Genomic DNA, 14,588 nt, shown 5'->3' on the forward strand with positions numbered 1-14,588 from the left:
TTTGGTTAATCAAAACACAACTACCCATTTTGATCATGTTTAGGAGAAAAATGAACCTGCAGACATGAATATTTTCCAAAAATTTTTTACAGTTGTGTTTGGTTAATCAAAACACAGCTGCCCATTTTGATCATTTTTAGGAGAAAAAGGAACCTGCAGACATGAATATTTTCCAAAATTTTTTTACAGTTGTGTTTGGTTAATCAGAAGACAACTGCTCATTTTGATCATGTTTAGGAGAAAAAAGAACCTGCAGACATGAATATTTTCCAAAAATTTTTCACAGTTGTGTTTGGTTAATCAAAACACAACTGCCCATTTTGATCATGTTTAGGAGAAAAATGAACCTGCAGACATGAATATTTTCCAAAATTTTTTTACAGTTGTGTTTGGTTAATCAAAAGGCAGCTATCCCTCACCCAGGTGAACTGAAAATTCAAATTCAAATTTTCCGCTCCACCCTAGTGAAGATTCCCATTACACACGGCTGCCACTTAGAAGCCTCCAACGTTAGAAAGATTTGTTGCAACAGAATTAATAGCACGGATGATGAGATCCTCTTGGTACGACACATAGGTGGAATGATAATGGGTGGAGGTTTAACAAGGACTGTTGGTAAGCATATACTCCTAATGTAAAACATTCCTGGCTTATTGTGAGTGGAAGAAGCATAGAGGGCTCCTTGAGGAAAGCTGCAGTGAAGGTACATGCCATCAAACGTGTCCTTAGCTACTTATTACAAGCTTTTATATACACTGGTACGCTTTGTAATGACAATATTCGATGAAAGGAAGCTGCGAGCTATCTATAGACGCTAGTTATATATGGAATCTATAATCTATACAATCTATAGGCAGGTACTAGAACGCATGACAGTCCCTGTGTGTGGAAAGGTCAGTCGAACCACAGAGGGGTCACGGTCATGGTAACTGAGGCCGTGGTTAGCTCCATTCTCTTTTAAATGGAACACCATATCTTCTACCCAGCACACGATGATGGATCCTTTCAAGATACACATCTCCTGCACGTTTCCTCTCAAAAGAAGGGTATGTATTCTAATCCCCACTGTCGCGGAGGAAATATTATCCCATCAGGTGGACTAAGTTAGTCGAGCCATTTTTAGGTGTACGTTTGTGAAGCATAGCCTACCAACACGTTGGACCAGAAATCTTTAGGAAGGAAAGGGTTTCGAAGGGTGGCTGGTAGAGGACGGTTGATTTCTCACGTGATATTTTTCTCGCAGTAATCAGGACTGTCTTCGAGGTACACTAGGTCCGTTTTATTCGGTCGCTTGAGATCTGGACGGGCGGGCCTCAGCCTCGCTGGTCTTCTTCCGCCACGCTGCGCCAGTCGCACCAGAGCCGCGCCCTCGTGCAGAGCGGCAAGCGCAGCGCCGGCCACCCTGAACGCTGGCAATCTTCTCCAGCAAACGCGCACGCTGCACGAGCCAGACATACCTGTGGGACCATGAAATCGCTTTCGAGTCAGTTCCCATGAAAACATAAAAGTGCAAGATCAGTAACGCGCAGCTACGCCAATGAACGTATCCCGAGCCTCGACGGCTTGTTATTTAGCGGCGCTTTCTCGGCGACTCAAATGGGATTTGTCGCTGTTCTTGGGCCTTATCTTCGTTATCGAGCGTTCATTGTGTTAAGAATGAACGGGCACGATTGACAAGCTACGACAGAACAGATTTACAGGTGTACCAAGCAATAGTTGTCTGTAGGTGTAACGCCTCGATAACTAGGTAGCCTCAGGCCCGGCTGAAGAATTTTCTGGGCCCCAGGCGAGCTTGACAAATTGGCCGCCTTATTCATGATACATTTGTTTCACCTTTTCCATGACCTTGCTCTGACTCTTTTTATTCACAGCTTATTTTTTTAACGATATAGATCCGTTTCCAGGTTCTCTGAACTCTTTTCGTACATAGTGGGAGTCAACCCTTTCGCTACGCCGTACATTTCCGCGAAAGTGCTTCTATCTAATTTTTTTTTAAACTACTAGAGATGCTGACTAAAGTCGACGCTAGGATCGGCAGCTCGTTCCGTGATGCCGGACATATCCGGCGCTCGTAGCGAAAGGGTTAATACTGTCAGACAATTGTTAGCATGTCAAGTTCTGCGTACCAAAGTATTTTCCCGTTAATAACGATATCTTTAACATTTACAGTAAAACTTGTAATATTTAATTTAAAACATTATTTTAAAACAATTTAAAGAGCGAAAAGACTATTTTGCGCCTCCGGCCAACTAATTCTGCCTGTAGGGACAAGCCGGGCCCGAATAGCCTGTGAAACTTTAACCCTCGTCAGACGGCACAATTTTACAACATTAACAGACGGCAGAGGCACAATTGCACCGTCACATATTTTATACGAATATTCTCACTATCGGTATAATTTATACGATAAATTGATAACATTTAGACTCAATGAAAATCAATAAAAAAAAATCCCAAATTTTCTTTCATAACGTAAATTATCTATTTTTCACTTTATTATAATAAAATAACATTATCATTAAAAAAAATGGCATTCTTTTTTCCTTGCATTATCTTCATAAAAAATATATAGGGGCGCCATTGTGCCTATGCCGCTGTTATCGACGCAACCCTCAGCTCGACCCCTTATCTCGCAAGGGGGTTGAGATATTTTTCTGAAATTTGGTCCATATAATCTAGACCAAAAATTTAGAGATGTCACGAAACTTCAGCCGTCCCCGGCTTCTCGAAAAAAAGTTATCGCAATTTAAAAATGCAAAAGTTACAATTGTACCTATGCCGTCTGACGAGGGTTAAGCTTAGACGTTCCAAAGCTGCTGGAACTCCCGCTGTGGGGTTCCCTCTGTTCGCGCATGCGCACCGCAGACCTCACTATTGCTCGTTGTACCTAAAGGATAATATCTAATTTTCGAGGGAGTCACTTATGTAGACTGTGGAATATATCGTTCAAAGTAATTAGAGGATCGCCAGCGCAAGTAGGGTAATCAATATTCCAAGAAGCTAATGAGATGCTTCAACCCTTAACACCTAAATCAAAGCCTTTCAAATTGCTCACTAGTATCGCCGGAGGTTCCAAGGTGCAGCGACACTGACTAAAAAAAATCCCACATCGTGAAGTGTACAAATTGGAGGTCCTCTAATTACTTTGGGTGACAGAGGAAAGGTCCCGCGATGAATCAACGTGGCTATCAAGCCCACATTCATGAGCCAGCGAACACATCCTCCCCCCACGAAGTAGACCAGGGTTCCGAGCTCGACGTAGGTCCCTGGAATGCCCCTTTCTCTCCCGGAGGTGCCACACGCACGCGGCAAGAGGGGAGACAAGGGGATAGGTGAAATCCCGGAGCCGTTAAAACCGGCAGAATGAAAAATAAGAGCGCGGATAGGGGACGCGTCGCTTATCTGCAAGACACGTTAATGGCTCACCGTGACACTTGCATACGCGTTGCATTCTCGAGCGGACCGCACGCCTGCCAGCTTCGCTATCGTGCTTCCTCATCAGCTGGCCAGCCAGCCCTTTCGGCCCGTGCAGGACACCCTCCTTCACCGGCTCCTCGCCGCCGTCGGACCACTCTCGCGAAAACTTCTCACCGAAGTGGATGTCCTGGGCACAAAGAGGATCCTCGTGACGCTTCGAGTGGAAGAAGGAACAAGATCGCCTTTACCCGTACGAGGCGAACTATAGTCCCGCCTTTACTTTGGACACTGGTTTCATAAAACTGCAAGGCTTGGTTAAAAGAAACAAAGAAAATTATCCCCTCACCTAACTCCGTGCCGCTGATATTTCTAATACAACGAAACCGTTGGCATTCGGCGCTTGGAGGCGGTCTATGCCGCGGTTGCCACAAAAGTGTTGCCCCGTTGCTTTCGGTGTTTGTCGAGTTCGGAAAGGAGCGACATCGGTGAGTCGGCGTTGGGGGAATTGGTAACGCGCCTGACCAGTAATGCGGACACTGTATATCGGAGCAGGGGTTTTTTTTATTGTTCCTACTTTTCCCTATGTAGCTGGCATCGCAAATCTAGTTTTAGTTGCGTGAATGATATTTTTTAGACATATTTGCTTGTCTTTGGTTATTATTGCTTAATCTTAAAAAAAATTTGTTACGTTTGTAGCTGCAACTGTATACTCATCAGCTTCGTAGGCTTGCGAACAAATGGATTATCTAGGAGAAACATTTTCTTTCTGACTGATTATTTTTGTATGTTTTTTTTGTAATCTTTAACTTTCGCAAACTGTGTTGGAGCCAGAAATAAAACAATAAAAAAAAACAGTAATGCGGAGCACCCGCAGGTCGTGGGTTCGAATCCCATAACCCCGAAATTCTGTTTTTTTCACCTACAATAAATGTTTTCGGAGATTGTCCCCTGACAAGGGAACACCGCGAACCCGGACTCACCGATTGGAACGCAAGTTTGTCGGTTGTTAGAGTGATTCAAAACAAGAACAATGGTGTCTTTCGTTTGGGCCCTATCGCGCTTTAAGGGGGTGAAAACTAACCTCAAAATCAAATTGGCACTTCCACTTTTTCGCGTATAACTCTCAAAGTACAATACACAGAAAAAAATGTTTCAAACAAAAGTTTAATGGCGCAATAAGCGCTACAAACTTCCGTTAAAAAAATTTTGAAAATAATTTTTTTCGTCAATTATATATTTTTTTTTAACTCTTTTAAAAATTTTGTTAGTGGAAGTTTGTAGCACTTATTGCGCCATTAAACTTTTGTTTGAAACATTTTTTTCTGTCTGCTGTACTTTGAGCGTTATACGCGAAAAAGTGGAAGTGCCAATTTGACTTTGAGGTTAGTTTTCACCCCCTTAAAAGGCGATAGGGCTCAAACGAAAGACACCGTTGTTCTTGTTTTGAATCACTCTAAAAACCGACAAAGTTGCGTTGCAATCGGTGAGTCCGGGTTCGCGGTGTTCCCTTGTGTGTGACATCAACCCTCGACGGCTCGAAGAGAATAAGAAACAAGAAAGAGAACCAAAATAGAAGAGCGGTGTTTTTTGTCCAGTGATGGAAAACCCTTAAATTTAAGGGCTCCCACTAGAGATCCGTCCTCCAGAGACTGAACGTCATAATTCCTCGACCCACTTTCGAGCCTCCGTGAAGAAGCATCGAGGACAAAGAAAAGTGTACTACAACGAGGGGGAGGGAAAGTGAAGCACCCGTGCAATCTGTGTAACCTTCTGACCCAAGCGTCTACAGATCTACCAGCAACGTTAAACAACTCCACTAAAGGGGGCAAGTCCTCTCCTCTCGTCGCGTTCACTCTAATCCGTCTCGCAAGCTCCGATCCGTCCCGAGCTGGAGGGATCTCCAGCGACGACGTAGACGACGCTTATATACGTCGACTTATCGACGAGAGGCAGCCGGGCTCTTCTCCTCGATTCGTTAAACCTGGCCCAGGGTCGGCGCGGGCGGGAGAGTCGGCAAACATCATTATCTCGGAAATCTGTCAGCACGCCCGACCGAGACATTTGTCCCACGGGATCTCCCTCGTTAAAGGAGAGGTCCTCCGCGCGGGCTGTCGACTCTGAAACTACGGTGCACACGCTCCAACGCCGCAGAAATGTGCCGCCACCGCGCTGTAATCCCGAAGGTGGAACACCGCCACTTTTCACCAGAGTTTTCACACTTTTCACCACACTCTCTCCTTCTTCCTGCCACGTGAGATCCTCGAGCACGTGTCCACCGTTCTCCTTCCTCGCCTCTCCGCGCCTGTACACCCACCTCCTCTCTGTTGTCTTTTCTCACGCTCTTCCCTCGATACTCTTCGCCCTCTGCCTCCCCTCCATCCCCCTCCCTGCTGGCCTTCCTCAATTATTTAAGTTTTTTGTTTCCTACGTCGGTGATTCTAGAGGGGGTCTCTTTATCTGTGCTTGTCATTGCTGCTGCCTCTTTTTGTGGATATTTGCTTTTGGAATTCTTGCCCCATCTTGTGGTTTCAGATTTGGCTTCGTTTTGTAGGTGGTTTTCGCTGCAAGTTTTACTTTATTCGATTTTTTAGGAGCGTTCAATTTTTCCTTCGAATTATTTTCAATTTTTTCGCAATTCGTACAGCTCACACTTTATTACACTCTTAAAAGTCTCTTTTTCGTCTGATTCCACCCTCTGTATGGTGGTTATTCAGCTTACTTAAAATTTCTTCGCAATTCCTATTCTTCAATTTGTCCAGTTTGAACGTCCTTAGCCAACTATGACTTTATTTCAAATTTTCCCAGAATTTCTATTCCTCTTCCAATTCATCAATTTTCTCCACAATTTCTATTTCTCTTCTCTTCCAATTTCTAAATCTGCTTAGTTTCTTCCTCCTCCGTCAACTATCACCTTAGTTTCTCCACAATTTCTATTGCCCTCCTCGGAAGAGAAAAATTCCTCAATTTTCTTAATTTCTTCCTCCTCCGTCAACTATTACCTTATTTTCTCCACAATTTCTTTTCCTCTCCTCTTCTAATTCCTAAGACTTCCCAATTTCTTCCTTCTTCGCAACTAACACCTGATTTCAAATTTCTCCACAATTTCTTTTTCTGTCCTCTTCTAATTCCTATGTTTTCCCAATTTCTTCCTCCTCAGTCAACTATTACCTTATTTTCTCCACAATTTCTTTTCCTTTCCTCTTCTAATTCCTAAGTCTTCCCAATTTCTTCCTTCTTCGCAACTAACACCTTATTTCAAATTTTTTCCACAATTTCTATTTCTCTCCTCTTCAAATTCCTAAATCTGCTTAATTTCTTCCTCCTTCGTCAACTGTCACCTTATTTTCTCCACAATTCCTTTTTCTCTCCTCTTCTAATTCCTAAGTCTTCCCAATTTCTTCCTCCTCAGTCAACTATCATCTTATTTTCTTCACAATTTCTATTTCTCTCCTCTTCCCAATTTCTTCCTCCTTCGCCAACTAACACCTTATTTCAATTTTTTCCACAATTTCTATTTCTCTCCTCTTCCAATTCCTAAATCTGCTTAATTTCTTCCTCCTCCCTCAACTGTCACCTTATTTTCTCCACAATTCCTTTTTCTCTCCTCTTCCAATTCCTAAGTCTTCCCAATTCCTTCCTCCTCCGTCAACTATCACCTCATTCCAAATTTCTCCCCTCTTCCAAATCCTCTCCACTTCCCCAATCTCCCCAATTTCTCCCTCCATCGCCAGCGATTCATCCTATTCGAAAATTTCCCCGCAACAATTCCAAACTGCCTTCTCCACTGGCGCAGCACTTCCAATTGCCCTCCACTTGCGCCCCCTCTCTTCTCCGCCCTGCGTTCACCCTCCTCGTTGCACACCTTATCCCGTCCCACGCGTGTCTCCGTTAGCGTGTGCATCACTCGTCGCGTGCGAGTTACGTGGCCAATATGTGCTCGGAGCGAGGGCGCGGGGGCGGGCGGCCGGGAGGTTGTTGCAACTTAACAAGCTTAGCCCCCTTAATCCCCTTGTAAGCCAGCAATGTCTACAAGGGGTCAGCCGTACGCATGAAATGCATCCGTTTACAGGACGAGCTTTGTCTTCGTCCAGGGTTAAGGTTTACGTCGACCGACCGTGGAAGAGATCGAGACGACAAATTGGGGGATGCGCCGCTGCGGGGGCAGTGCTTCCCCCCCCGGTACGCTTATGGGAGCCCTGCTAATCGGAGATTCGAGGAAGAAAAAAGATATACGCGTCCCCAAACCCCCGTCGTTTCTTTTTTCACGGAGGAACGGGGAAAGAAAAAGAAGAGAGAAATAAGAAAAGGGCTCGACGCAGGGAGGGTGAACTCCGATTTCACTACCCTCGTTATTTCTAAAGCTAATGGACCGAATCGAACGGTTTTTGATTTGGGCAATTGGCCTCGGAGCAGCCCGCAACGTGATTATGTTACTGGCTCGATATCGCTTGCTTCTGGTCCAAAAGGGTCAGCCTGGATTTCCCTTCTTTCTTATGGAAATGTACCGTTGTAAGGTTTATGAATATTTTCGCGAGAGGAGACGTTATTATATCGTTTATAGCTGGTGGATGAATTTAAATGAGCTACGTCTTTTTTTACACAGTAAATTCCTTGGTGATGAATTTTACTTTTGTAAAGAACTCAAGTTTTCTTATTTTCGTTGATTGATTTGCTCAGTGCTCGCAAATTTTACACCTTTCGATGCCAGGGGGAAAGGATCCTTCGGAATTCTGTTTTAAAAAACCTGACGGTGAGTTCGGGAGCTCCAAAATAGAAGAAGATGATTCATGAAGTTCAAGGTCCCCCATCCACCGAATCGTTCTAGATAAAGCAGATTCAAGCCATCCCATTAACGAGGCAGACGATCGAGATAACGATCCAGGTCTAATTAGCCTGCGTATCGTTTACAGGTTTCCCAAACGCGAGATCTAATAGCGGTACGAAGTTAATACACTCCACAATGAAACAGCGTTTTCGAGCCCTCCAGTATCCAACTGCACGAGATTAATATTCCCTCTCTGGAACAAACGCCTCCACCGTACAATCTTCTTCACCCAGCTACGCACCCCGCGAAGTCTGAGGCCGGATCCACACTATCGGTTCGGTCCCGGTCCGGTCTCGATCAACATCACATCCCTGACGAGGAACACTATTCAACTGATGATGGATCGCGCAGATTTTTTTATATAGGTCGAAAGTATATGTCGCAAAGGTCAGAAAAATGTAAATTAAAGATGCTCCCAACAGCTGGTCTGACCTTGGAAAATTAACAACGGTGCAACAGGGAAAAAATAAATATGAGGGAAAGAGAATGACAAATCTGTCTGTTCAAATTTTGAATATTTTTATTATATGAAAATACATTATAGTAAACGAATGATAATTCATTAATGATAGATAATAATTAGAAAAAATCAATGATAAGAGATGATAATACTAACGATGTCATTGACATGTTTAGACCTTGACGTTGATCAAGGTACGAAAGAAACAGTGTTCGCACGTTGCAGTCATTGTGAAATTTATTACTGCTTCAATCAAGATTGAATGACAAGATTATCATAAATGTGATGGTTAATATTATCCACTGTTGTGATTTCATTAGTATCATCATTTATTATCATTAATTTTTTCTAATTACTATCTAATTAATCTATTATCATTCATTTACTATAATGTATTTTCATATAATAGAGATATTCAAAATTCGAACAGACAGATTTGTCATTCCCTTTCCCTCATTTTCCTTCTTCCCCCGGTTCCACCTTTGTCGATTTTTCAATGTCAGGCCAGCTTTTGGGAGCACCTTTAGTTTACATTTTTCTGAGCTTTGTGACATACACTTCCGATCCATATAAAAAAATCTGCGCCATTCCATCATTAAATGAATAGTTTTCCTTGCATTTCCACAAAAACTGTGCACGCTACTTTGCCACGTTCACCAAATATGTTGTTCACTTTCCACAAAGCACCAAATACCATCCAATAATAAAGCGATACAAAGTCAGTAACTCTCAAAACGTCGATCTTGGGTTTAACTCCATTTTAAATAGTGGAACGGGCCTAAAGTGTCCCAATACTCACAAAACACCCCACAAAAAATCTCGCAATGAAACAGAAAACGCCCTCAACAATACCACCTCGTTTCCCCCAATTACAACCCCTCCGCAGACAATAAGAAATATCCGCAGCTATCCCAGGCTCCGCTACCCCGAGCGAAATCATTAAAACCGCGCGGCAGCCGTCACCCGTTTCAATGCCATCGCCTTACCCGACCGGAGTTTCTCGAAACACGTAAATCTCCTTCCGCGCGAACAGTCGGCTTCTCCGTTACCGAGGGGTTCGGACGCACGATGGGCATAGGCGAAACGACAGGCAAGAGGTTGTAGGCTCTAAGCATGAACAGCTTCTGAGAAAAAGGTACTCGTAGTTGTTCTCCGTATCGTCGAGGGGTTGCTCCGTCCCCTTAACGACGTATACGCGCAACGCAAAGAAAGGATACTGTTACGCGCCTCCCCCTTCCGTCCCCCCCCCACTTCGCGCAGGCCTCGAAAGGGTGAAAAACAATCGTCGTTTTGTCGGCGGTGCGGAATTTCATTAACTCGCGGTGAGCCCGGGGCTGGCTTTCCCCGCGAGCCATCCGCGCGAGCGCGCGGATTGATTTACGATCGGCGACGCTCCGCGAAGAAATTGATTAAGAATACGCGGCTTCCGGTTACGCGGCCGGCCCCGACGGCACACGCGAAATTGAAATCGTCTGGCTCACGTTCCAACGGTAATTGACCCGCGACACGGCGGTTTAATTAACAGCGGTTGCGCAACGGCTCGAGGAATTCCGCGCGGGGGAACGTATCGGTTCCGCGAGTAAGGTACAGCGAGCCGGGGAGGGGGCTGTTCTCGTTCTTAATGGGCTTTCGGAAGAGCTACGGGAGAATTGTTGGGAATGGAGCACCTTGGAGGTAGTTGACGTTGATTCGCAGTTATTTCAGGGCAGGCAATTGTGGGCGAAACGTGCACGCCAGTGTTTGGCGATTTTATGGGGAGGTTTCTGGCTAAGAATCGATTTTTTTATTGCATTGTTTGGATGTTCAATCTTTTAGGAATACGTGTTTAAAAGGATTTTTTGGAATTCCTATAATTGGTGAAGCTACAGGCATTTGAGTACAGGAAAACGCGTGGGTGACACCCAGTCGCTCAGCGCTCGCTTAAAATTTTAACGGCTCAGTCCACTGTGACGGTTTGAAAAATTATGCTGTTTTTATAGATTTGTTTCTCCGTAGCCACAACTATAATGCGATAAATCTCTTTGGTATTTATTTAGATAGTCTTATATTGTACAAACAAATTTAAAAGATTTTTTTCTTAATTGTTTTAAAACTTTAAACGCGATTATCTCAAAGCAATACTTTTATGACTGGTGCAGGTGGTGGCAAAATAACTATTTGATCAATCAGTCTGTAATATTTACACGTTATTCAGCGCATCAGTGGCTATCGCCGGGACCACGGGAAGCTTTTTGAATTAAACATTTCATAGTTTTTACGAGGCAAAATGATTGAAAAATTCACCGTATTTCGACACTTAAATTTCAAACCTCCGCCATTTTATTAATTTTTTATTGGTAAAAATAATCCTGGTTCCGGCGATAACCACACTCATAATGATTACAGCAGACTTTGAATTTCTTCTTTCAAACGCGTCGTTCTCCCGGAATCACCTGCGCCAGCATTACATCGGTTTCTCAAGGCGTTTACTTCAGTGCGATATATGTTTTGAAAAACTCGTTAAAAATTTAAAATAGATATTTTCTTATACTGTCAATAGGTGTATTAATAAGTAGATAAAAAATTATTTACGTTGGACATTCAATTCCAAATATTTAAAGGGTCTTCCTACTTTCACTTCCTGAAAAGGAGCGCGATATTTGGGATTTTTTTTAAGAGAAACCCTCGAATCATATAAATTGAAAAAATTATGCGTATATTTGTACCTATTTACGCAACATTAAAAAAAAAAATTAATAAAAAAAAACGGTACCTAAAACTTTAAACGCGTTTTTTCCAAAACGATGTTTTTCGAATTGGTAGCATGCTATCTCAAAAAACAATCACCCGATTTACTTCAAACTTAGTATATATATTCAGTAGATGTCCCATTCTCGGTCTTACTAAAACTAAGTCGGCTTTTGCAAAATTAGACTTTTGCGACTTAAAAAACCAGCGAATTTTTTGCAGAAATCGATGTCTGTTGTAGACGCTGTCATATTTTTTACTTCTCGGTATTTCTCATTTAATCTAGTTCAGACGATAGCCACACTCATACAGATTACACAAATTTCTAAATTTTAAAGTTTGTGGCCATTGCACTGTTTCTGGCCATGTGCATAATTATCTTACTTTTAAACTGGTTGCAAACCATTATTATATGAAGAATTTACACATCATAAATATTTTGTGATATTTAGCATACCGTCAGAAATATAAGGTTACATTTATTGCTTACACGGAAAAGTATTATATTTTTAAAGCAGTGGCCAAAACTGGTACAATACCTTAAAGTGGGCACAAATGGTGCATCTACCCTAACTCCGAATATAACCGCTATTTTTGCACACAATTTTTTCTTCGTATTCTCTAAAGATTGACAAACAACGTCACGAAGCTGGAAGTAAATATATTCAATGGTATTATTTTAAGAAATTCCCAAAGTTCGCGTCATTTTTCGTTCGTCAAAATGAAGAGACCCCTTAATGGAGGAATCGAATAAGTCGCGACTGCATGGAGTAGATAGTTTTAAGGGGGAGTATGGGTCCGGTGATTAACGTTGGTTCCGGTGTAAAGTAGTGGAAGTAAGCTACGGAAGAACAAAGTGGATCCTAATTTACGGCGACGCAATCGGAGTCTTAGCTTTGAAAGAAGAAGGGAATAGAAATAAAGGGGAAATTACCTCGCTGCAGCCGCCCCACTGCCAATTATTCGGCCGGCGTGTTCTGACCCGGTTGTCGCAGGAGCAATCGGTGAGCTCGCCCCTGGAACACGCTCTTGTGACGCTGTAAGCAACCCCAGCTGCTGATATTGCATACACGAACGCTGCCTCGCGACTGTCTGCGAACATGCACCAGAATTTTTCTGTTTGCAGGAAGATCCTTTCATTTCTCCCTGCGGCGGGTGTCTCGAAGGCGACGCCGCGACAGGATTACGTGGAGCGGCGGGGTACGCTGCTTTCCAGGGGGTTTAATTAAAATTATTTTCGACCCGCTATGGGAGGGTGGCTTTGGTTGGTCTTTGGAATCTGTAGTGTTGCTTCGAATTAAACGAGAGGCACAATTCGAGGGAAAATGAGAAAGATGTTTTGCAGTGATAGCGGGATGTTAATGTGGGAGTAACTTGGGGGTGTGTTATTGGCGCGTCCAGCACCAATAACCGCACACAGATGGTCGCGGAATACAAGAGTGACTCGCGTGTGATTCACTATTGACACATCAATGACCCACGAGTGATCTAGGGTAAAAATAGGTAATACGCCCCACCTGACAAAACGCCCCACTATTGTTTTGCGCAAGCAAATAATACATCGTCGCTATCGTCAAATTCGAACTTGCCTCAGTCGCACACTACTGCCCCGATAATAATACGAGAAAATATTACGGCTTTTACGAAAATATATCAGACTTTATATTTTCTGCTTTCGGACAAGTACGAGTAGGGTTTGTCGGTTTTTAAAAACCGTGTTTGAAAACCGGTTTTCTTTTATAGATTTGTAAAATTCGAAAACCGGTTTTTAAATTTTAATAAACCGGTTTTCTTTTATAAACTTGTAAGATTCGAAAACCGGTTTTTAAATTTTAATAAACCGGTTTTCTTTTATAAACTTGTAAGATTCGAAAACCGGTTTTTAAATTGTAATAAACCGGTTTTCTTTTATAAACTTGTAAGATTCGAAAACCGGTTTTTAAATTTTAATAAACCGGTTTTCTCTTATAAACTTGTAAGATTCGAAAACCGGTTTTTAAATTTTAATAAACCGGTTTTGTTTTATAAACTTGTAAGATTCGAAAACCGGTTTCTAAATTTTAATAAACCGGTTTTCTCTTATAAACTTGTAAGATTCGAAAACCGGTTTTTAAATTTTAATAAACCGGTTTTCTTTTATAAACTTGTAAGATTCGAAAACCGGTTTTTAAATTTTAATAAACCGGTTTTCTCTTATAAACTTGTAAGATTCGAAAACCGGTTTTTAAATTTTAATAAACCGGTTTCCTTTTATAAACTTGTAAGATTTGAAAACCGGTTTTTTAAGATTTAACACTACTTTAGCTTATGTTTCAGACTAATGATAGAAAGTGAGTTTTTTTTACTTTAAATAAAGATTTAGAATTTTAACACATAACGAATCATTCTAATTACCGAAATGTTCTATTACCCGATCCCGGGATTAGTCCCGGAATCCCGAGAGAGATATTAAAAAATCCCGCAATCACGGGACAGTAAATAATGGCCGGGAATTGTGTTCCTTAATTGCAATGGTATCATTAGTGGCCCATCTCAACTTGGACGCGCCAAAGCACCGCGTCCCTCCCATGCCACCAACTTATAACCCTAACCGACAGTGAAGATCTCACTTCGATTCCCGTCGATTGTACCTCTTCGCGGCTGTCTGCGCCGATCCTTCACGTTATCAAGGATTCGACGGAACGCGAGGGGGTGGGGGATTCACTCGGGCCGCGGTTCGCCACTCCACTTCTGTCTTCAACTTACTGACTAGCATCACGCCGCCGAAAACGTTCTCCGGATTTTCCGGGCTGATGGAGCAATTCCATCTCGCCGATCTAAACTGGTGCTGACACTCCTCTATGGCCAATCTCGCGCCCGCGCTGACTGCCTGAAAGTAAAAACCGTCAAAGCCGCGAAAGGGAAGCAGACTTAAATGGACATATGCATACAGGGTGCTTCATAAAATGCGATACCATCGAGATGCAAGTGGAAAAGTAGGAAGTGGCAAATAAAATCTGTCCACAGGTGGGGGAGACCGGGGCAAAGTGACGCGAAAAAAGTTTGAAGTCGAATGAAATTTCTCCCTTTCGATAAAAATGCGTGAAAATAGATTTATAATACAATTTAAGCATTGCTGTTGATAAATGACGAATAGCAATACTTAAAATAAACTTGAAG

At 42.7% G+C, this 14,588-nt stretch overlaps 2 protein-coding genes across 2 annotated transcripts in view; one reads left to right on the plus strand and one right to left on the minus strand.

Annotated features, from left to right (window-relative positions):
- Parvin (beta-parvin) overlaps positions 1 to 14,588 on the plus strand; it is a 411,519-nt gene that overhangs the window by 214,050 nt on the left and 182,881 nt on the right. The window lies entirely within an intron of this gene.
- The window catches only part of LOC143377333 (protein Wnt-4), a 117,413-nt gene that overhangs the window by 5,855 nt on the left and 96,970 nt on the right, over positions 1 to 14,588 (minus strand). Inside the window, exons 3-6 of the mRNA XM_076828490.1 lie at positions 14,175 to 14,298; positions 12,364 to 12,521; positions 3,427 to 3,604; positions 1,226 to 1,457 (exon numbers count right to left, since the gene is read on the minus strand). Coding sequence (XP_076684605.1) covers positions 1,226 to 1,457; positions 3,427 to 3,604; positions 12,364 to 12,521; positions 14,175 to 14,298 — 692 coding nt within the window. The remainder of the gene's footprint in view (positions 1 to 1,225; positions 1,458 to 3,426; positions 3,605 to 12,363; positions 12,522 to 14,174; positions 14,299 to 14,588) is intronic.

This window comes from Andrena cerasifolii, chromosome 1 (assembly GCF_050908995.1).
Source record: "Andrena cerasifolii isolate SP2316 chromosome 1, iyAndCera1_principal, whole genome shotgun sequence".
NCBI lineage: Eukaryota > Metazoa > Arthropoda > Insecta > Hymenoptera > Andrenidae > Andrena > Andrena cerasifolii.